Genomic DNA, 22,173 nt, shown 5'->3' on the forward strand with positions numbered 1-22,173 from the left:
GATGTGCAGTGTTTCGCTGGGGCCCACCTCTCCTTTTTCATTGCGTATCCTGCGGTTGAACTCTTTGCCCTCAATGCAGAGGAAGTCATCTCCAGGCAGTAGGATGCCACACTTGGTGGCGATGGCGCGTGCCGTGTTGATGTTGTCCCCAGTCACCATGCGCACTGTGATACCAGCACGCTGGCATTTCCTGATGGCGTCTGGGACCTGAAGGAAAGCGAAAACACGATGAATGAAGAAAAAAAAAAAAAAAAAAAAAAAAAAAAAAAACATGTCCAGTATGCTTCTTCAAGATCCTCTGTACGCAGTTAAATTAAAAACAATCGTGATTGTAAGCCACCACACACACGTGTAGCCACTAACCTCGGGTCTCACGGGGTCTTCAATGCCCACCACACTGAGGCAGGTCAGTCCAGAGAGGATATCGTTTTCATTGTCCCAGTCAGGCTCACCCTCAGAGACGGGGAAATCTCTGTATGCAAGGCAGATGGTCCTCAGGCCCTCTGAAGCCATGGGCTCGATCACTTTCTTAACCATGTCATCTCTGTCCCGAGGGCGGAACACCTTGGCCTCACCATTTGCTGTCAGGATTTTATAGCACCTGGTAGGCGAAACGGAGATATTAACATCTTATATTAATAAACGAGATTAGAGAAGCAGGTAAAAAGAATAGCCAGAGGAAGAAAGGCATTAAGAGAGAGTTGAGAAATATGGATGAAGGAGGAGATGGGTGCAGAATCCTAAATGAATAAAATAATTTAGATGACAGCGGAGAAGACAAAGCGTTGGTGAGCTGCAGTAATAAGAGGTCACACTAAGCCCTCTGTGGGTTAAAAAGAAGCCTGCTTGGTTAAGAGGCTTACAGAGTTGTTACCGGCTCATTTTCTCAGCGCCTGTTTTTAAGTCGCCAAGTAAGGGGCTTGGGTGGGATGCACTTGAACTTCTTAGCTTCTTAAGCCATTACACATATCATTTACTGCAAAGTCTGGCCCACCGGACCACACAAAAAAAAAAAAAAATCAATGGAATAACCTTTCCTTGACAAAAATAATGTGGACAGAACTGATCACACTTACACATCAGTGCATGTTCCAGGAGAAACAGATATAAACACAAACTATACAATACATATATCAAAGATTAAAATTACTTTTTTAGGAGAATTTCTGAGGCCCCTTTGCTGAACATACGGTAGCTGCCATCGGCCATCTTCAACACAGTGCTCATGGACTTGCGGACTGAGTTGAAGGTGTAGACTTTGTGCAGTTTCTCTTCGGGAATCTCGTTGCGTATAGCATGGTAGTCGCGCTTCAGGTCAGTTGAAAAGCCAAGCAAGGAACATTCGGTCTTGTTACCCACTTGCCGTGGCAGGCCCCCTTCTTTCTCTGGAGACTGAAGAAAAGAAAAAAAAAAAAAAAAAAAAAAAAAAAAAAAAAAAAAGGTAGGAAGACAGTAAGTATGCTCCGAAAGCTAAAAACACGACAAGGCAATATTCATGCACATTGCTTTCCTCAGGCCTACCATGATGTTAGTAGTGTAGGCGCAATTGACTGCGATACCCAGAATCAGCGTGTCTAAAATGGAGGCAGGGATGCTCTCTGGATCAGGGACCTTCCTGAAGTGCTTTTCAGCGATGAAGGCCTGCACCACAGTCATGCGGTTCATGGTGAGCGTACCCGTCTTGTCAGAGCAGATGGCGGTAGCATTGCCCATAGTCTCACAGGCATCCAAGTGACGTACCAGGTTGTTGTCTTTCATCATTTTCTGTGGGAATAAAAAACAATAAATCAAAGGATTACACACCTAAATGCAGACGTTTAACAGTATATTTTCTGTGCTGGACAAAATTTTAACATTTGGGGCAAAAAGAAATGTGTGTAAAGGCTACAAGATTGAAATGAGTAGTTCCTTGATAGGATGAAGCCCTCTGTTGGCTAACAACTTCAGCACAAGGGATCATAGCTTGGCTTTAGGGTATCAGTTAGCCAAGTCTCCTTGTCTTAACAGCCTGGCCGGCTAGTTGTAATAGGCTGAAGTGTAAGCTGGTCGGCATTGGCCACAAGTCACTTGGCTAGGAGACTTTACCTTAACAGAGTATGCCAGGGAGATTGTTACAGCAAGCGGTAGGCCTTCGGGAACAGCCACCACCAGAACAGTGACGCCAATGATGAAGAATTTCACGAAGAACTGAATGTAAATGGGTGTGCAGTCCTTGACCCAGGGCAGATTCTGGATCCAGAAGGTGTCAACTACAAACAGCACCACCAGGATAATGACAGTGATGGCTGACATAACCAGTCCTGAGGGGAATGAGAGGACGAGAGAGAGAATAGAAAGAGATCAATCAAACAATTTAACCTCATTTACTAGGGTTGGGCAATTGGAAAAAAGTCTCGGCCGAGTACATCAAACATTATAGAATGTTGGAGATGTAGACAACAAAACGAGGGGATCCTAGCGTACCAGCACATAGCATTCAGCTGGGTCACAATCACATGTTTTTGTCCAACTCACCCGCTTTGCCAATCTGTACGGCTAGTTTGGTCAGTTTGCCCTGGAGAACAGACTTCTCTTTCTTGGGAGGGCCGGCTTTCTTCTTCTCCTCTGCGTCACCTCCCTCATCGCTGTTCAGTGGCTGCATTTCCATCGCAGCCCCGTCCTGTGCTTTAGCTGCAGCAAAGAACGAGATCAAAGTTGTTAAATGAAGCGACTTCGACAGTCCCACCATAATGCTGTGACATTTTAGTGGCATCAAGTGATGCACAAAATTAGATTTTTATTTGCATATTCAAAATGATTCCAGGATTTAGAAAAACCAGCGAACCAGTCTAGTAGTTTTAACAAATCAGCATAACCCAAAGAACACACAAGAGCTGCAGCCTTCACTCAGCCGCTGCATGAACCCTGTTTAGATTTGCCTATTTGCTTACATTTGCAAGACCTGAAATAAAAACTTCACTGTTACACCAAGGGAATGAATGAACTGTATGTGGTCAAATAACAAACAGGATAGTTTTTTTTACTTTATTTATGTAAAAAACTGTCTATACTTTGTTGTGGTTGTGTTAAGAAGAACACGTTTATCAACAACAGGTTGGGACTAGATTTGATCCCAAAGTTATTTGATCTAGCAGAGTCACAGCAAGATGCTTCAGATCAGCATGTACTGTTTAACACAATAAAGCACTATCTTTCAAGGAAAGACTTACAAGAGTAAAAGAGATGTCGCAGCACTCAGAATTTTAGCATGCTCTTTTTTGCTTCCCGGGAGTTGGTACTTATGTTTGCAGTGATCCGACTGTACAATAATTAGCTGGAAGACTAGGAAGTGTAATTACCATACTACTCCCACCTTGAGATTTAAGTAAGAACAGGTCGACTAGCTAGTAGCATTGGGATCCGTCTGAGGAATCGCCGCCTTCGACAGCAACCACAGCAGTTATTGCCAGTTAAATCCACATAAATCCCTTTCATCTCTTCCTCAACATCCCCCAGGACCCCTGCCCCCATCCCTCGCGTGCAGAGCTGTCAGGAATCCCAAACCCATATCTAACCAGGTAACCTTGGAAACACAAAGCCTAATGGCAAAGGATGGAGGAGAGGCGGTTGACAAGCCGGCAGGGGCGGGTCTCCGTCGTGTCACTCACCACTATAAAATCATTAGCTCTGTCGACTACTAGCACTGCCACTTTTCCATCTCTCTCATTTTGGCTGAAATTATTACTTTTTGGGTGTCATTCCTGGACTTTTGTTTTTTATGAGCGTAGGCAGCACGTGTCTAATTTGTCAATGCTGAAAGCCGTATTTACTATGGTGTGGACAGCTGCACGGTATTGTGCGTGAATGTATGTAGCAGGAAGAGGTAGGGCATTAACACTGGGCTACTGCAGCTGCTGTGGACTGCGGCTTGTTCTGCTCTTACATGGCCTGTGTAATCTCAGTCTAAAGGATTACTGTTGATTCCTGGCAGGCAGAGGGAATCCGTGCACCAGGGACTCACGCCAGGGTTGTGGTCACAGACCCAAGCACAACTGATCATAGAGTCCCGCAGGACTACAAGCCTGGCTAGCTGGGCGAGTTACCACTAAACAGCCTCATTATCATCAGTCTGAAATTGTGCAAGTCTTACAGTTTGACTCTGAATAGCTCAGATTGGGGCATCAATAGAAATCAAATTGTGGGGGCCTGAGGGAGAGAGATTGGTGGGAAAGCAGATGTTCTGGGTCCAGAATTGTTGCGTGGCTTTAATCTCCTCATCACTAATCGCTATAACTGGATTCAGTAGCACCTGCTGCTCAAAGCGCAATGTGCCAGGCAAGGACGAGAAAAGAGGAGATGGAGACAGAAGGGAGGGCCAGACATTACAATGGACGGGCAAAAACAGCCAGTACCAACAAACTGACGACGTGCAAAATTATGCAACTTCCCATCACTAGCATAACACCACTGCAGCCAATTAAAAACAAATTGAGGCTTTAACCCATATCTAGCGCTGTGAAACGAGAGGGAGTCATTGATAAAAATGAAGGCTAATACATGAAGGTAAGTGCTCAGCAGTAAAGCAGTTATATGAGAGTGTGTGTGCGGTGGGTGCATGTATGGGCAAGCAACTTACCTTTCTTACGATTTTCCACAGAAGCTTCCTGCTTCTTGTCTGTGGAAAAATGCACCGTTAAGTCAGTTGTAGTACTTAAAAAACAATTGGTGGGCAATACACTGTAGCTGTACTATTAACCACTACTTCAAATAGTATGTATGTATGTATATCAGGTGGATAACTATGTCAGTTCTCTTTGGTTTGTCTGTGATTGTATGACAGATCATCCAACCATTTTCAGCATCAACTTGGACTGTGGGAACCTGTGAAGGGCATTTTCACTACTTTCTGACTGATATATTAAATCGATAATGAAAAGTAACGGCAGGATCTCTTTCAGCTCAGCCCTGGACCTTGAATCTGCTTCCTAACTTGTGTAAGTAGCCAAACCTGTATTATTAGTGTGCATGCAACTCTGTCAAGTACTGCTATTTTCTGCACAAGCTTATCCCTTTCTGCCTTCAATATAAAAAAAGTCTCAATGCAACATGATGGACTCTTTATGCGAAATGCAAAACCGGTGGTAGAAAATGGAAAACTCCACGCGAACATATGACCAACAGAATGCGGACAGGAAATAAGCAGCGGATACTAACTTTTTCTCTGTTTTTTCTTCTCCTCCTTTTCCTTTTTCTTCTCCTCTTCATCGTCTTCATCATCCTCAGCGGTCCCAAGTAAAGTGAATATAATTCCAGTTTGAGAGTTGACACCCACAGCAGTGACCAACATTTTCCCTGAGCCTTCCATTACATGGGTGCCTTTGGACAGAGGAGGAAAATAAAATGTAAGTCAGTGAGGGAGGGATAAGAGTATGTCCAGTATCTGACTGACACTTTGCTCCCAAGAGTTTTATTTGTTGCTTTGACTTTTTCATTTCGGTTCAGACTAAACGCAGATGCAAATATATCCTCAAAACCTTTAATCAGCAGCCTTTAATCAAAAGCTAATTGTCAGTCTGGGTGAATTAATGGGAATCTGAGAGGCTACAACAGGGTTTCCCCAGAGATCTCCGGGTCTGCATCCCTCTCAGATTTATACAGAAAAGGTAAACAACAGAAGAGAAAACAAGCTCAAGTCAGACGAAAAGAGACTGAAAAGTACAAAACATTTAAAAGTTCTCTCACACCTCTCTGTTAGAGGATCCCTTCTTGTCATTCGTGAGAGTGAGTGCAGAAGGTATACAGCCTGTCTTAAGGGAAATCAAAAAGCAGTGTTGGAGCAATGTGTACACACACACACACACCTTCTTGGGGTCGTGCCAGTAGAGAGCCAGATGAACCAAATAAGAAGCGTTTTCTGCAGAATTCCTACACACTTCTTCTAGGGTTCTGAGTAGAGTGAAAACAAAGCTACGCGACAGCACAAACACGGTGCTGAAGGGGCTTTTGTAGACTCTCCACACAGCAAAACTGAATCTATTAAAGTTTTATACGGCTGCTAATTGAACACCGAGCAGCAGGATAGGGACCCCGTATAACTTTCAATTCTAATCCAGTTCGTCACCAAAGCCATGCAAATTTAGATCACGCCATTGAATATAGATAGAGTCTTATCTCTGAAAGAATAAGCAAACTATCACCAGAGCAGGAGATGTGTACTACACTGAATACTGATGAATTCTTCAGCTTCGTGTAGTTAATTGTTTAAATTAATTCAGCTCAGTCAATTTTGCAGATAGTAGCATGTTAAGATGCCAGTCAAAGTTTCAAAAACCCCAACTGTCATTGTCTTCTGTTAACAACCAGCAGTGAGAGAACTTAAATGATTTGATTTATAGTAAATTAAACTGAGGCTTTGTCTCACCTGATAACATCATTGGATCTTTTTCTTGCGTTTTCTTGACATGGTCCGACTCCCCCGTGAGGGAGCTCTCATCAATCTTAAGATCGTTGCCTTGGATCAGGATTCCGTCAGTCGGCAAAAGGTCGCCTGAAACGCACACGCGCGTAAAAAGACATCTTTAATTTGGAAGAATAGTGTACATAACCTTGGATTTCATGGTATTCATCCTAAGCCTTCTTTATATTCTATCCATCAAACATGACTTCAATACAAATCACTATCTCTTCTTACCATATTTTATTTGTGCAACGTCGCCGACCACGATCTCAGCCACAGGAATTTGGATAACTTGTCCTGCACGGACAACAGTGAATTTCTGCTCCTGCTCAATGCGGCTCTGTAGTCCCCTGAACTGCTTCTCTTTGCTCCAGTCGTTGAACGCCGTCACCAGCACAACACAGATAACTGACAGAAGAATGGCGGCGCCCTCGATCCAGCCTGCTTCTGACTCAGTTTCATCCTCCACACCGCCAGCTGCCCTTCCACAGTCTGCAGAGGGACGGAGGGGAGACGGCAATCTTAATACAAGTTCACTAACATCTCTCACATAAATCACCCCCCCTCTTATCACATCATCCCATCACTCAGTCACAATTACATGTACACATTGAGAAGAATAAATGCAGTGTAAAAGATTAATAATAGAGGACGTTTCATAAGATTTTACCATGAAATAAATTAGCGAGAGGAATGAGTCAGGGACAAGCAACTGTCAAACATTTGTTTAACATAAAACATTCAAAATAGATTCCAAACATAAATGGGTTAATACCAACAAACAGTAACATGGATCAATAAGAATAATAGGAAATAGGATTGTAATGAAGAGTTGCTTACGTTCCCTTTCGGCATCTGGAGGTCTATAAAAAGAAAGGCCTAGTGAAACTATGGCTGCCACTTCTAGGATAATCAGTGTGACATCCTGTAGCGCCTCCCACACTAACTGTAAGAAAGTTTTGGGCTTTTTGGGCGGTATTAAATTTTCCCCAAACTCTGTTTTCCGCTTCTCAATGTCTCCAGGCTGTCCACTTAGACCTAGGGAGGGACAAAGACAAGAGGACAAAGGCATTTCATTGGTAAGATTTTCATTTTTAAAATCCATCATGGATTTTAATGTTGGATAGAAAAATACAAAGCTTAAATATTCACATCCAAAACTCACATCCTGGTTCACAGGAGGAGAGCTCGTCACTGGGCCTCCAAAAACAATATCCCCGAAAATAATTTCTGACAGGACACTATGGAGGCGACAATGCTGGACAACAATGACACACATTCTGTGGGCATGTCAAACATGTTCCCCTCTTTCAGGTTTGCAAAGAAATGTGAGAGCAGAGGTCACATCTAATCCCATGAACTGCCTTTTTTTTTTTTACAAATACAATGACCAAATGACTCGGGAGGTCGAATCCGCTTTAGACTCGCAGGTGCTTATGTATACTACTGTCCTGTCCTGTTATAGTCATCTCTCTGACACATCACACGTGTGGCTGGCCTGAGACCCAATCATCCATGTGCACAGAGAGCATTCTGCAGCCAACCATTCAAATGCCTCCACATCGGAGGCACAGTCATACACTCATAAGAGCCTTCGCACATTTGATGATGCATGACAGTTTTTTTTCAGTTCTATTCACGCCGGCTGACTGTGTGTGGGTGGCTGTGTAGACTGGATGGAGCTGTGGAAGGGAAAGGAAGAGTGACTGTGTGAAACCGCTACGGACAGGCAAATGGGGGCCGGGGGGGGGGATGTGAGGGTGCAAGGGACTAATAAAGAGTGGAGCTACCGTTGGCTGAAGGAAAGCTGCACTCGGAATAGCAGCGTCTTAATAGGGAAGAGGGTCAGTAGGGGCGACGTATGGACAGACAGACATGCATACACACAGACTAGAAGCACAATGCAAATCATGACACCACATTTGGATAATGAGTCCGTGCAGCGAAAAACAGCTCAGGGGAGTGTGAGGTGCATTGTTTGTCTGCAAATGAGACAATTCTCCATCAGAATAGCTGTCAAACTAGACCCGTGATGGAGGACACTGAAGTAGAGAGTCCATCAACAGAATCTCACTTTTTCAAGGAAAGGCTGGCTGCTTGTCTTTGTCATATATATGATGGAGACAAAAATATATTTGAGATATTCACTGTAAGTTGAATAAAACAAGCAACATGAATACTTTTCCTTGGGCCGCTAAACAAGAACATAATCTGTAGATTAATTGAAAATGAAAATAATTGAGTTGCAGCCCGAGACCGCAGTTAGATTTTGGTTATTTCAGGCAAATGAAATTATTTTACTGTCACGGCAAAGTGAGAAAGAAACGGTCTGCAACTGTTTTTGTGAAGCTTGTTGATAATGAAATCATAAGTAGACTTTGTACATTTATCAAAAAAATAACTACTTTTAGCATTTCTGCCTTGTAATTAAATATTTACACACGGTCCTGATTTTTCCTCTCGACTAATCTATGGGTATCAATTCCCTCTTCTCGTCATGTGAACATTGTGATAGCTTTCTGACACCGAGTGAGATTTGCAGCCCCCATCAGCTGTTATTAAACTGCAGTAAAGGTGTATTTGAGTATTGTCTGGTGGATTGATAAATCAATGTTAAAGTGACGGTTACATACTAAAATCTAACACTGATGCTTAAATCCATTTTATGAGTCAGTATTGAAAATTACACTTGACCAATCCCGTCATTGAAGATGCTTTTGCTGGTTTCCAATTCCAAAATAATCAATACATCATTGTCATGAGCAAGATAATATGATACCAGTACAGTAATAATGGGGACGCAACAACAGATTATTTTCATTATCAATTATTCACTTCAACAGCTATATATTAATCAATCAGCAGGTCAATTGTGAGAAATAAATGCAAAAAATGTCCCCAAATGAATGCTTGATTTGTCTAACTGATAATATTTAAGCTGTAAAAGTTGTTAATTAATTTTCTGTCAATTCATCAGACTGGTGCATGCCGTGTCCTATCATGTATTTAGATCTAATTTAATTAAACCACGGTCTCTCCTAAACAGGTTTTGGTCTACAGCATTAAAGAATAAAATAATAATTAATTGACATTACAACCTGACACTAACGCATACTTTTCTAAAAGGGGGGTTAGAAGAATGACGATGACTACTACGGGGTTTATCCTGCATCGCTGCCGGTTGCTGCTCCCCGTCCGTCTCTCACCGGCTGCTTTGATTCTCTACGCCTCTAATGAAAACATGCTGACAGCTAATACCCCCATTCAAGCACACAACCACCTTTTCCCGTTGCATTAGAGCAATAAATACAAGTGACAGAGGACGATCAACATGTCGTCCCTCCATCGGACGCTTAAACAGGAAATAGGTTGGCCTTGGCCCCCCCCTCACATCATTTTAGCACCCAGAGTGTGTCTCAAGTCAAGCAGCTAATCATTAACCATTTCATTTGGACGCTTGTCCCCAGCTGACCCCCTCCAAGTACTGTCATTTCAGACTTCAGCGAGGGGTCGAGGAGGTAAGCCTTCACACTCTGGGCCCGTCACAAGTGAAGGAAACAGGGTCACGATTTCTCTTTTACCGCTTTTACATAACTGTGTGCAGGCGGAGATGTGCCGACACACCGTCACTCCTCACCGGACTAAATATTTCAAAGCAATCTCACTTCCAAGAGAATAAGTTTCGTGCACATAATACCCTGCTTTGTGTAAACAGAATGTAGCAAAGAGGGGAATCCTGCTCTCGGTCTTCTTACTTGTGGTAGACTTCGACAGAACATCTGAACTCAACCAGACCCGAGATGGGAACTCTTGATAAGAACCACAAGTATGACAAGAATGATTGAGGAAAAAGTAAATGAAGTGCGCTCTACTTTCCTTTCTTCTACATACAGTCCCCGTCTGAATCACAGAGGTGAGTCAGTGAATACAGACGCAGCATTTACGTTGGGCTTTTTGATTCCCAAGAGCCTTCATTATGTAATTTTATAAACAGGTAAACCAAAGTAATTGTTAGATTACTTAAGAATGTGTTCACGTGTGCTTTGTCAGTATTATAAAACGAGACAAAGATGTTCACATTGCTTGAACGTTAACCCCAAATCTGGGTATGTTAATGTGATATTATGCTTATCAGAGTCTAACATGGATAATTGGATTATGGGATTCCCATAATAGCTGCTCTAGTTATAGTATTACTTTCATCATATAAAGAGCAGATTATTAGGTTTTGCACAAAGGTACTTCTGGGTAGCAACTGATTCAACATCTTTCACTTTGCCTGCTATTATAGAAAATGTTTTTTATAAATACCAAAATGATCTTCGAGGTTCTTTTTTTAAATTAAACTTTCATTAGCTCTCATACTTGTACCGTCTTTACTTCACAATTACAAGTGATCGGGGAACTTTACGTGTTGTTGCACAGAAGCAGATTCTGTGCTAATGAGCCGGGCTCTGCTCTACAAATGGAACAATAGTGAGACCGTGCCACCCTCATTACTACAGCGTGATCATTTTACCTCCAAAAATAGTGTCAAATGGGTATTATCGCGCAATTTAACCAAACATATTTTTGGGGTAATACACCCTACTTTGGTATTCTGGATAAGACCACCGAATGAGATAAAGCTACGACTACGAATCTACAAAAACACTAAATATCTAAATAGATTTAATTGTTTTCTACTTCGCAGCTGAAGGTTCTAAAATCACCAAAACAATCTAAATACAAGGAAAAACAAAACGATTATAAGTTGATCAGTTTACCACCCCAGTTCCCACTTACCAGCTCCAGTAACAGGAGTACAGGGTCGGGCCCTATGCTACATCTACTCGCTGGCTAAAGCCATCATTTTGAATTCAGACGTGAAGACGAGCTCCTCCGATCCCCTGAATTACTAAGTGTGAACTTTCATTTAACAGTCTGAAGCTTCCCATCGAATGAGGGGTGTCGTGTCTGGAATGATAGATACGGGAGAGCCCGTCTGCTTTGAAGAATTGCAGTCCATTTGTACAAGCCTCTCGGCCCACAGTCCATTGGACCAATAGGCTGGAACCCAAATATTTGAACCCACTGAAATAGCAATCAACAGGGGGTATCTAAGAAAGGGGAACAAATAACACCAGGCCACCTGCGGGAGCTTCAGGTATTGGTGAGCGCTCTCTTTCCACCACACAAGGGATCCTCACCACTATGGAAACGGGATTTGTTTTGAGAAGTACAGCACACTAGCAAAACTCTGAGGAGAAATGATTAAAAACGCACAGTTGGTGAATTCCGTCTCTCTCCCTCCTTGTCTTGTCATTCTCCAGCTGTTCCAATAACGGCAATAAAAGCCCTAAAAAAAATAATAATCTTGGAAAAAAAGGGCTTTTATTTTATTACTCTACAGCAGTGTGACTGGGTTAATGGTTTACATTTGTCAAACAGATAAAAAAGGTAATATTTAAATACGATTTTGTCAATGTTCATTACCATAATTTAGAAAGCAACAGTGCACAGTGTGCATAATTAACTATTGTCAAACTCAGAGCTCAGGTATTTTCATAGTTGTTAAATAAATGTGAAAACACAGCCCAGTGAATTGAAATCTAAGTGAACTGGGAGATGTTAGATCTTTAGATACCCAGCCTTATACGGAAGCATGGAGAATTGCACAAATTACATTAAGCTTAATCCAAAAAGGCCGTGCTGAAAACTAGTTAAAGTAGAGCGGTACAGCCATGCACAGCAGCAACAGAGAAGTTCAGTCAAACTTCTTTGGATGGAAAAAAAAAACGAGTTTGGAAATGTGCAGGATTAGCAACAGATTTGGTTTAAGATGTTCGCGAAATGACCAACCAACTAATTAGAAATCCCTTTTCAATTGTCAAGCTTCTCTAATCTTAAATGATGGCTTAATTTCTCGAGCTAATGAGGAATGAGCCGAGTGGAAGTGTCAAAACTCAGCGCTGTGTACCAAAGTGGAACAACACCTTCTGTGAGCGGAAGCTAAACGTCGTGCTAATAAAGCTCATCGGTAAAGCAACAGGCCATTTTATCAAAACATTTGTTTGCATTAGGAATCTAATATTCTCTCAGACTTAAAACACGGTTGACGATGGTAAACACAGACTGTGGATATGCAGAAAACAGATAAAGAGTGTGCAGCTACAGCAGAGGTGGATTTGATATTCCAAACATGTTTGCAGTATTATCTTACCAGAGCGAGACTTCTTTGTGCTATAAATCAAAAAGCTGATGAGCCTCAACAATCCACATTCTTCTTGTTGTAGCACGGACTAGGTTGAATGGGCGAGGAAGGACAAGCACACTGAAATGAAACAATGTCACTCATGCTACAAATATGACAGGACTCTGTTCAACAACTTTGACACATCTCTAGATGCCTGTTTTGAACAGCTCACACTCTACCTCTCAACTGCCAAATGTCTCTTCAGTTCAGACATCGGTTTACTGGCCTTTATAACAGACGACGAAAGCAGCAAAAGAGGCCGCGCAGTGTGCCTTGTACACCATATTGTCAAACAATTAAACAGCGAGGTAGTAATTCTTTGAGCAGTCATATATAGTATGGCATTTAATGCTTTCCTTTTGATATGATGCAGCCCAGGACATTTTTTTTTTGCTTGCTTTGAGACACTGCATACAGAGGACTACTGCTGCTACAGTGAGTACGCGGTGCCGTTTTAATCTGGGATCAAACTGAAAATCCCCACCCATACGAGTTCAGTCAAGGTCATTCTGGCGATTAGACGGACTGTCGATAGAGGAACAACTGAGACAGAGGAATAAAGACTGGTCTAAAGGGGGACGGGGCGGGGGGGGGGGGGGGGAGAGGTGCTGTCAACCACCACTGGGTTCTTCTGCAGCATAACTAGTACATTTTCCCAAAACTCCCTCCTATTTTCATGGTGAAGAGTTTGGTGGCGTAAGAGTTGCGCAGAGGAGACATTCAAAAGATGAACTCACTCCTTCCCTGACATGCTCAAGTCATTACTAACCAGCCTTGCAGCTTCCCGTTTTGTCCGCCACATGTGGGACATTGACCTGCCTGCAGCCTGGTGCTGTGCCCAGGCTGACAGCTGGTCTGTCTGAAGCACAGAGACACACAAACACGCACACACAGACACAGAGGTGAAGAGGGAGGGACACATCCACAGGCCTTGAAATAGAGCAGGACTGGGCCAGGTCAGAGCCAGCCTGCCCGGCCACCTGTCTGGCATATGAGTTTTCTAAGGAAGTGATGTCAAGGTATCCACATTGTGGAGGACATGGCCAAAGACACGCCTCCGAAACTATGCGTGCGCTGCATTAGCATTCCAACAGCACTCGCTGTGAAAACATCCTGTATCTCATCCAGTGAAAACATCCTGTATCTCATCCAATTAAACAACAGTCATTACATTGAGGATAGGGGAAACATTACTCTACCATCTGTAGGTGATGTTTTCAACCGGTGGCAGAGTCCGTGAACATCCTCATAAGAATCCCCAATTTTGCCTATCGCCTCCGCTCCTCTCAGTTCCATGAGGGAGCGTAGTTCTTTGAGCGTGCAGCCAAACTCTCCATCATGGTTGGCCTCCGCCATGGAGTTCTTCACCCCGCTGTACGAGTTGTTCGCCATTGTCTCGCCGTTTCCTCTCTCTAAAAGCGTCGCTGCTTTGGCTCAACAGTGGGGGTGAAAAAAAAAAAAAAAAAAAAAAAGAATTTAAAAATGAAAACGTTGTCCTGGCAAAGCTTAAATCCTCAAGAGAGCGAACGCAGTGGTAGTTCCCATACACAGCTGACAGGCCCTTCAGAGGCAGCTGGAGTCATACGGCAGGTAGCAGGGCAGGGATATTACAAAACAAGCCATTTCCCTTGGAGAGCTGAGTTCCTAGTCTTTCATGGTGACTGAGGATCACCCACAGAGGCGGAGATCACCATGAACGCAGATCTGAATGAGAGGAGCAAAAAAAGTGTCATTACTAAGTGTTATTTCACGTACAGCAGGGTTCCCCATGCATTTACTAATATCACACAGACAACTCAAGACTGGTATTTGCACAAACCGTCAAGACAAACTTCATTTCATGCCTTATGACACACTCGGGCGGGATTATGCATCATATCTGTACTTTCATGACGGCTGTGTTCTCACAAGCAAGCAAGCAAGCCTGAGCATATTCTTCTGTGGACTTTTCCAACATTCGTTTTACAATAAACGTATATTACCATTTTCTCTTTCTGTTATCATACAGCTACAGTCCACAAGCACAGACACTTTTGTTTTTACTCCGACATAAGAGCAAACACGGATACCCTTAGACAAAACCACTTCGCTGCTGAGACAATGAGCAAAGTCATTTGCAAAAACTGCCTACAGCCATTGCCAAGAGATTTTGATTAGCTGTACTTGAGTTGTAATAAAATCATAATAATTTAGCCATCTGGACAAAACTCCTATCAGGTAATGTGCACTCAGCAGAGCATCGATACAAACTTCTTGCTGTTTCACACACAGCAACAGCATCTCCGTTTCTTGCCTTTTGTGTTAATTAGATTTGACTTACTGTATTTGCTTAATAATAATAGTATTAATAATAATGACAATACAGATAAATATCCAAGATATTTTTAACTGTGGTCGAGGCAATCTACTCATGGACCTTCAACAAAACATGAGACAAAATGATACCTGCTTATTGTCATTTAAATCTTAAAAAAAGTAGTTTTTGTCGTATATGATTGCAACTACTCTATGATCCAGTTTAAAATGCACTGTCTGTAAGGGAACATCATTATTTGTAGACTGACAACAGTTATTGGGGGCTGTAATTATTACTCAGGTAAATAGGGAAAACTAAAGACAAGCTCTAAATGTAATTATTATTACTACTATCTATTCGTCTGACGTTGCTTGCCCTCATACTTAGTATGGATGAGCTGTTCACCACTCAATCTGACAACCGTCAGAGCGAGGAGGACTACCCGTCGGAGATGCAACCTACGATTATAAAAGCACAACACTCATCAGCAACATCCTGCGTCAACCCGGCCGATGTGCTTCGACAAAAGGGCTTTTTTTTATGGGCTTTGTTACGATAGTAGTAACAAGCGTCTCCTCCATTTTCTACAGTGACGTCACCGGCGCCTTTCTGAAAAGCTGAGAGATTTTCAACTGGAAGCGCTCGGAGTGGCCGCACAAAAAAAGGGGAGAGTGCTGGGTGCTGCACTTTTTCTTTAGGCGGCCACATAGGCTTTGTTGAATACTGCATTCTGATTGGTCAATTAAGGCATCCTACGGTCTGTTATTTCTGCATGACAGAGTGCTACTATGAATAAGAGAGCATCGCTATAGACGCAGTTCTGATCTCTGTACACGGTGAGAGGACTCCTTTATTCAGCAGAAGCAATATTATCATTTTTAAATAGATAAAATATATATTTTTAATCAATTTTGTCAAATTATTGATGTCTTTAGTATGTAGCCGTGTAAAAAGACAATTCCTTTAGAATTTTAGTATTACTCACCAACTTGATTTGTACCGTCATACGTTATCAGATATATATTAAGCATTAAATGTTTTAATAACTCCCCTTTCTACCCTCTCCACCCCCACAGAGGACTCTCCCTCCTGTGACACACACACAATGGCCATTCTGAGTGGTAACAAACAGCAATTTCCTTCTCTAGTACAACCAGGTGTTGAGTAAAGCATTACAGTCAAACCCTTTGAATCCTTTCAATAAATACAGAGAAGATTGCATCACAGCAGCCCACCATGTCAAACAACATACAGTAGGTGTGTCATTGGGGAAATATATATACAGTATATCCCCCAGACACTTTCCCTGCAGTGTGGGGTAACGTTGAGCAGGGACCAAGTGACTGATTACCTCAGGAAAAGCCTCGTGTTTAATCTAATTAAGACTATCTGTGGTATCAGGGAGCTCCATGGTCCTCTACATGGGAGAGTCCATTGTAATGAGAGGCTGATGTCCATTCAGCTGTAATCACCCAACACAACGGAGGCTGAATCATTCATGTCGACCAAGTCTAGAGGAATTTGTCGTGGTGCAGCTCCGACACAAACAGAAACACAGAACAACGACAGCAACACAATCACAAAAGGATGAAGGAGGGCACGCGGCAATACGTTTTAAAGAGGACTAGATTGTTCTTGTACATTCGGGAAGAAAACTATAATTGGCACTGCACAGGTAACCTGGACTCAAGCATGTGATCCATAAGGCACCAGTGCAAGCAGACGCAGTTATCTCCGCTGGGGAGGTTTTACTCACTTTCTGCATTTCCGGCTACAACAAACACCAAAAGATGTTTGAGAGAACGCTATTCATCCCTCTTCACACCGAACAAGCAACTCCAAACTAAACATCCAAAACTCAAGAATATGTCAGAACTTTAAACTGGGACGCAGATGCAGAAGGAGAGAGAAAATGTAGCCGTTATTATCGCTCACTGCACAAATGAATGCTTGCAGCTTATTCCATCGACTTTCTTGGAAACTATTCTGTCACATGTTGAGATTCTATTTGGAGCCATCTGCCATGGAAAACAGGACAGAATTTATTATTTATTACACGGCATAATTGCAGGGCCGGGTGTATTACTGAGGTGGGAGAGAGATCACAGAAATCCCTATTTTGAAGAGGAAATACTGCTTTACCTCTCGTACTGACCACAGGTTTAGGGGGAGGTCTTCAATGCATGTCGCCATCTTGCCTTAAATATTTACTACATCTTGGACAGCATGTGCGTTATTCTGTCCGTTTCTGTCCCACAGAAAATTCCATAGAAACTGAATATCAACAGCATGTTCATGCTATTGAGTTTTTTGTGATATTAATTGTAATATCATGTTTAAAGTAATTCTAAAGGGCTTTTCACACAACACTACAATGGCACTACTGCGCTCTGAAACCCATTATTTCCAATGGCTTGTGCGGTTAATCATTTCCCATACGCCTGGCTCCTTCAAATTAAATTAAGACCCAAAAAAAAAAAAATACTATACAGAGTAGAAAACTCAAATCACCAATTCACAGTGAACGCATCCAAACCTTTCACATCTAAGAACAAGAGTTTCTTTTGTCATCTTGCACCTTGCAATGAAATGTTGCCTTGCAAATGTTTAATTTGTCTCTAAAAAGGACTATTAGGACTATTTCACTTGTCTTTGGTTCCACATGGGCAGAGCACGTGTGCAGCCTATAGTAATGAATGCACTTCCCTGTCCTCGTGTCTTACTCGATGAGCCCCTTCTCCCACATTCACACCCACTAACCCCACGAGCAGCAACAATGCCAAGATGAAGGAAGTGCCAACATTTGCTGTGCTGCAACAGTTTCGGGTTGCGGAGCAGGTCAGATGTCACAACAGTGGAAAATCATTGTGATTGGATCTCCAAGCCAACAGCTGGCATGATATGGTTGAATGACAGAGGCTAAGGATAACCCCTTCTCCACACAACAGCAGCTAAACCAGAGCTCAGCGTGCATACAAGGTGGTTTCACCAAAGGACCGGCGTCTTGTCAGTCACAAGTCTCCTCTCTACCGAAGCTATTTACGGCTGCTATCGCACACACGCACACTAAACCCCCCCAGCAAGAAGGTCGTGGCAAATGGGAACAAGCGGATCGGACAATGGTGATGGGCATCTCAGAAAATATACTCATATCTTTGTTTCCACGCGAAGGAAACCCTCTGGCAGTTTGTGCACCTCTACGTGCCAACAACTCGATGCAAGTCAAGGATAGCAATTCTAGGGATCCTCTGCAATGGAGCCGCCTAATGCGAGGGGTGGTATTTTTAGCTTCCCCGAGACTACCCCCTCCCCCCACTGCTAGCCGTTGCTGAACTGGGTCAGGCCATGTAAATGTGGAGGGTACAAAGCAGAGACACCCAGTCCTCCTTGTGCTGCACGGCTCGCAGCTGAGAGCGCTGCTTCACCCCACAGACTGGAACCTCTACACGGCTCTCAAATGCTGTCAGGCTGCCAAATTCATACGAACACACAGCCAGAGGTGTCACCGTCAACATACTTTTCCTCTTCCGTGCTTCTTACTTCATTTATGGAGGGACACGTGATCTTAAACGATCATCAACCATAATCTTCTGACTCAAATCTAAAAGGTGCAGCAATTAACTCGGGGATAGACAAACGTGTAGTCCCTGTATATAATTATTTATACTTTTGAAACAATATCTGATTTAGCTAAGAATAATAATGAGTAATTTGTTTGTAAATAAGTTATATTGTACATCCAAATCAATGTTTCAAACATTAATTTGGACACTGAAGTGGTTTTATGCTACTAAATAAATCATTTTACTTTTGCTGTTGAACCTTTTTGCAAAGAAAAATGTGTTCAAATACTAAACAGGAATATAAAGAGAATACTGCTGATATCTTGTCCCAGTTTTTCCTCACATGGAACAATACAAAAAATGAAAGTTGCATCACAACATCTATGTAAGTGAAGCAAATGCCAGCCTGAAACTGGTGCGGGATTTTCGCTCCTTCCATCATAACACGTACATTTGTAGCATTTCGGTCCCCAAAAAGGCACTAAAGTTTTCATTTGGACACATGGAGAATGACCGGCAGGTTGCTGCAGAGTGCAAATAATTACATTGGCAAAACAAATCTATGAAAAGATAAACTCAAGATCTCATTCAATCCCTGCATGCTCAAGTCAGGTGACCAAGTTGTTCCCATTAAGTGTGTTCTTGTTAAACATGCACACAATATAAGCAAAAAATATATATAGCCGAGTGTTTTATGTAAACCTCTTACTCAGCATTTTAGCACTAAACTGTCACAAGCTTATAGGATGCCAGTGTTTCTTCACATCAGTACAACTTGTAATCATTGGGACAATGACTGCGTAATTGGTGAGAGGTCATATGGCGAAATCATACAAAACAATAAACATTTACCACCATTAAAAAAAAAGATCTATTTTTTTGCAAGACTAAATATCCTATAAAAGATTTTAAGTATGATTAATTAATTAGATTTGCCCCAGCCTTTCAATATAAACCATGACTGTGATAGTAATATCATTTTATTCTTCCTTTCGAGGAAAGAAAGGCAGGAGGGATGGTTTTATTTAGCCGTTACAGAGGCCATCATGTCCAAAGGAAGGAAAATATTTCAAAATGAAGCATCGCTCATCGAGGCACTCTGAAGATGAGAGGCTCTATGTGTTCTTTGTTGTGTGTTATTCTACAGAGCAGCTCAGTGGCCTGAGGTCATGCCGCTCTGCCATTTGCTGCCACACTGTGACCTTGCTGTCCTTACCATTACAATTTCAGGACGCACTAGAGTTAAGCACAAAAGTCACTTTTTACCAAAGACCCGTGGCAGTGAATGCAATTTGTAACGGCCAAGCATATGTGGACGACACTATCGTAAACTAAAGAGGAAGTAAATTAAGTCTGAAAGCAAAAGTTGGCTAGGGTTAGGTTGCTACACAGCGCTTTTAAATTATTTTGGTGCATGCCAGCCAAAACTGTAAAATGTATTATTTTCTCCTTTCAGTATACATTTCATACTCGTGTTTTAAGACTGAATAACACAGGCTACCGTTGTCCCTCAGGAGGGGTTCAATCCAACCATCCGTGCTGTCACTGACACAGAAACTGCATTCAGTGCGACTAAGCCACACAATTGTGTGGGTGGACTCGTCTATAGATGGCGAGAGATGTGCTCTTAAGATAAGACAATCTGTAAAAAAAGGTCCGATAGAAATGTTTAATTTTGAAATATTCAGTGACACAGAAGTAACGTCTTGACAGCATGTTGATTATTACAAAATAACTCATAACATGGAAGACATTTTGTGGACATTTTAAGAGACTTGATTGTTCACTACTAGACCAGTATGACATGGCAGCCATTGGCCTTTCTCCACTGGACCAGAGGCGGGGTGTCACAAAGCTGCTACAATGACAGTTTGGATGTGTGGAGAAGATTACATTGAAACTACTTAGCTGTATCGGCTATGTTGTATATACCTAATGATGCTATTAAGTTTAATACTAGCCTCAATCATTATTTTCAATTATATAGAAATATGCAGACACTCATAAGACAACTACATCTTTTAGTCTACTTAAAAGGAAAATGTTTTGATATGTGGCACGTGAAGCCTAATAGCTTTTCAGAAATGCCACAACTAAGATAAATGTCTGCAAGGCTGACATGTAGCAGAGTTAGACCTTCTAGCTGTCTTGATGACTAATTGATGATATTTAGCAGTGTGTGCCTTATGAATTATTTTAGCGTGCAGGGTCAGAGTTGATCAAATTAGTTTCTACCTTCATTTTTTTTGTAACTAAGCATATTGATTTTTGGTCACACGTGTAGTAAATGTATACTGCTTTGCATACTTGCATAAATAAGAAGTAGTGAATGAGTCAAAAACTCCATGTAACCTAAACCCTCCGTTTGGAATAACCTTGGACTTACAATTCACACAGAAAGCAAGATAAGCAAAACTTCATCCTAAGTGAATAGTACCATAAATATGTTGCACTTAATTTAGCTTTCCATACTCAGTGTCACCTTAGATTATTGACCGATCATGGCTCGTCTCCAAAATAATGTTTTATACTAAATATCACTTATTGTCTGGATGCCAAGCTTGTAATGGACTGAAGTGCAGAGCATGACAATGGGCATATCAAGCTGTTGTAAGGGGGACTCATCCGTGATGAGTTAGGGACAGACTTGACAGGCGAGAACTGCCTGGAAGAAAGTGTACTCGGTACACTGCATTACGCAGTGACTCTCGCTATGTGACCACTAAAAACTCCCTCGCCACAAGAAGCAAACAGCACTTATTTTAACAGTGAGCTATGATTGTTAATTAGTAGGAATCACACACTCTCCAGCATGGCTAATTAACCTTGTGTGCACTTAATAGAGAATGAAAACCCAGAGTTCTCTTGTAAGTCTAGAAATGCAAGAAGGGAAAAACACAATCAAACTGAACCCCACAGGCGAGGTGGTCGATTGATCGTGCCTCTGAGATACTACCATTTACCTTATTTTTAAAAATAAGTGTGAAAACAACTGACTCATATCCTTCAGGGTGAGCAGTACCATGAAAAAGCATGGTATAGCAAGGAATAAGAAAGGATATTTTTGGCATTCTTGAGTGACAGCAACAGTCTGAGTTCAAAGATAGTGGTTTGATTGAATCATTGAATCTCTGTATCTAGACATGAAATATCAGTTTTATCACAGCAAACTCTAGAGAATTCAGACATATTACTATTGCCAGCATTACATTGAGCAAACACTACAACAAGGTATTTTGACTTTAATGCTCGGCCAGGAAAAAGCTTAGCTGACCATATTATGCTACATGTCTATTATAACTATACTATTCTACAGTGACACCTTGTCTCATTGAATCAGTCTATTCTCTTAAACACTATTTGCAAACCACCGTGGGAGCACAAGTCGTTACACAAACACAGGAAGACAACTGCTGGCGCTGCAGCAAAACCTGGTGCTATTTAATTGGATAAGGAGTGATCCCTTCAACTAGACACCAAAAGGTGCTCAGTGGCTGCACTCCACATCAACCTGGAAACGTGCAGGCGATGTTAGCGAGTGCGGAGCTATATTAAATTGTCCAATAAAAAGGTCGCGAGTGCGTTAATATAAAGTAATCACCTTACAATAGGTGGAAAGCTGGGGGGGGGGGGGGGGGGGGGG

At 42.1% G+C, this 22,173-nt stretch overlaps 1 protein-coding gene across 5 annotated transcripts in view; it reads right to left on the bottom strand.

Annotated features, from left to right (window-relative positions):
• Positions 1-22,173, bottom strand: part of atp2b1a (ATPase plasma membrane Ca2+ transporting 1a) — a 32,431-nt gene that overhangs the window by 9,096 nt on the left and 1,162 nt on the right. For 4 of the 5 annotated variants that reach the window (XM_031858842.1, XM_031858843.1, XM_031858844.1 and 1 more), the window contains exons 2-13: positions 13,871-14,375; positions 7,277-7,474; positions 6,671-6,928; positions 6,401-6,526; positions 5,194-5,355; positions 4,616-4,654; positions 2,515-2,670; positions 2,086-2,300; positions 1,522-1,764; positions 1,151-1,392; positions 364-601; positions 28-207 (exon numbers count right to left, since the gene is read on the bottom strand). In XM_031858842.1, the coding sequence (XP_031714702.1) occupies positions 28-207; positions 364-601; positions 1,151-1,392; positions 1,522-1,764; positions 2,086-2,300; positions 2,515-2,670; positions 4,616-4,654; positions 5,194-5,355; positions 6,401-6,526; positions 6,671-6,928; positions 7,277-7,474; positions 13,871-14,063 (2,250 nt within the window). In that variant the 5' untranslated portion in view covers positions 14,064-14,375. Of the gene's footprint in view, positions 1-27; positions 208-363; positions 602-1,150; positions 1,393-1,521; positions 1,765-2,085; positions 2,301-2,514; positions 2,671-4,615; positions 4,655-5,193; positions 5,356-6,400; positions 6,527-6,670; positions 6,929-7,276; positions 7,475-13,870; positions 14,376-22,173 lie in introns of those variants that run through there. The other variant, XM_031858846.1, reaches the window with a different exon arrangement.

Source organism: Anarrhichthys ocellatus, unplaced genomic scaffold (assembly GCF_004355925.1).
Source record: "Anarrhichthys ocellatus isolate YVR2014 unplaced genomic scaffold, GSC_Weel_1.0 scaffold21, whole genome shotgun sequence".
Taxonomy (NCBI): Eukaryota; Metazoa; Chordata; class Actinopteri; order Perciformes; family Anarhichadidae; genus Anarrhichthys; species Anarrhichthys ocellatus.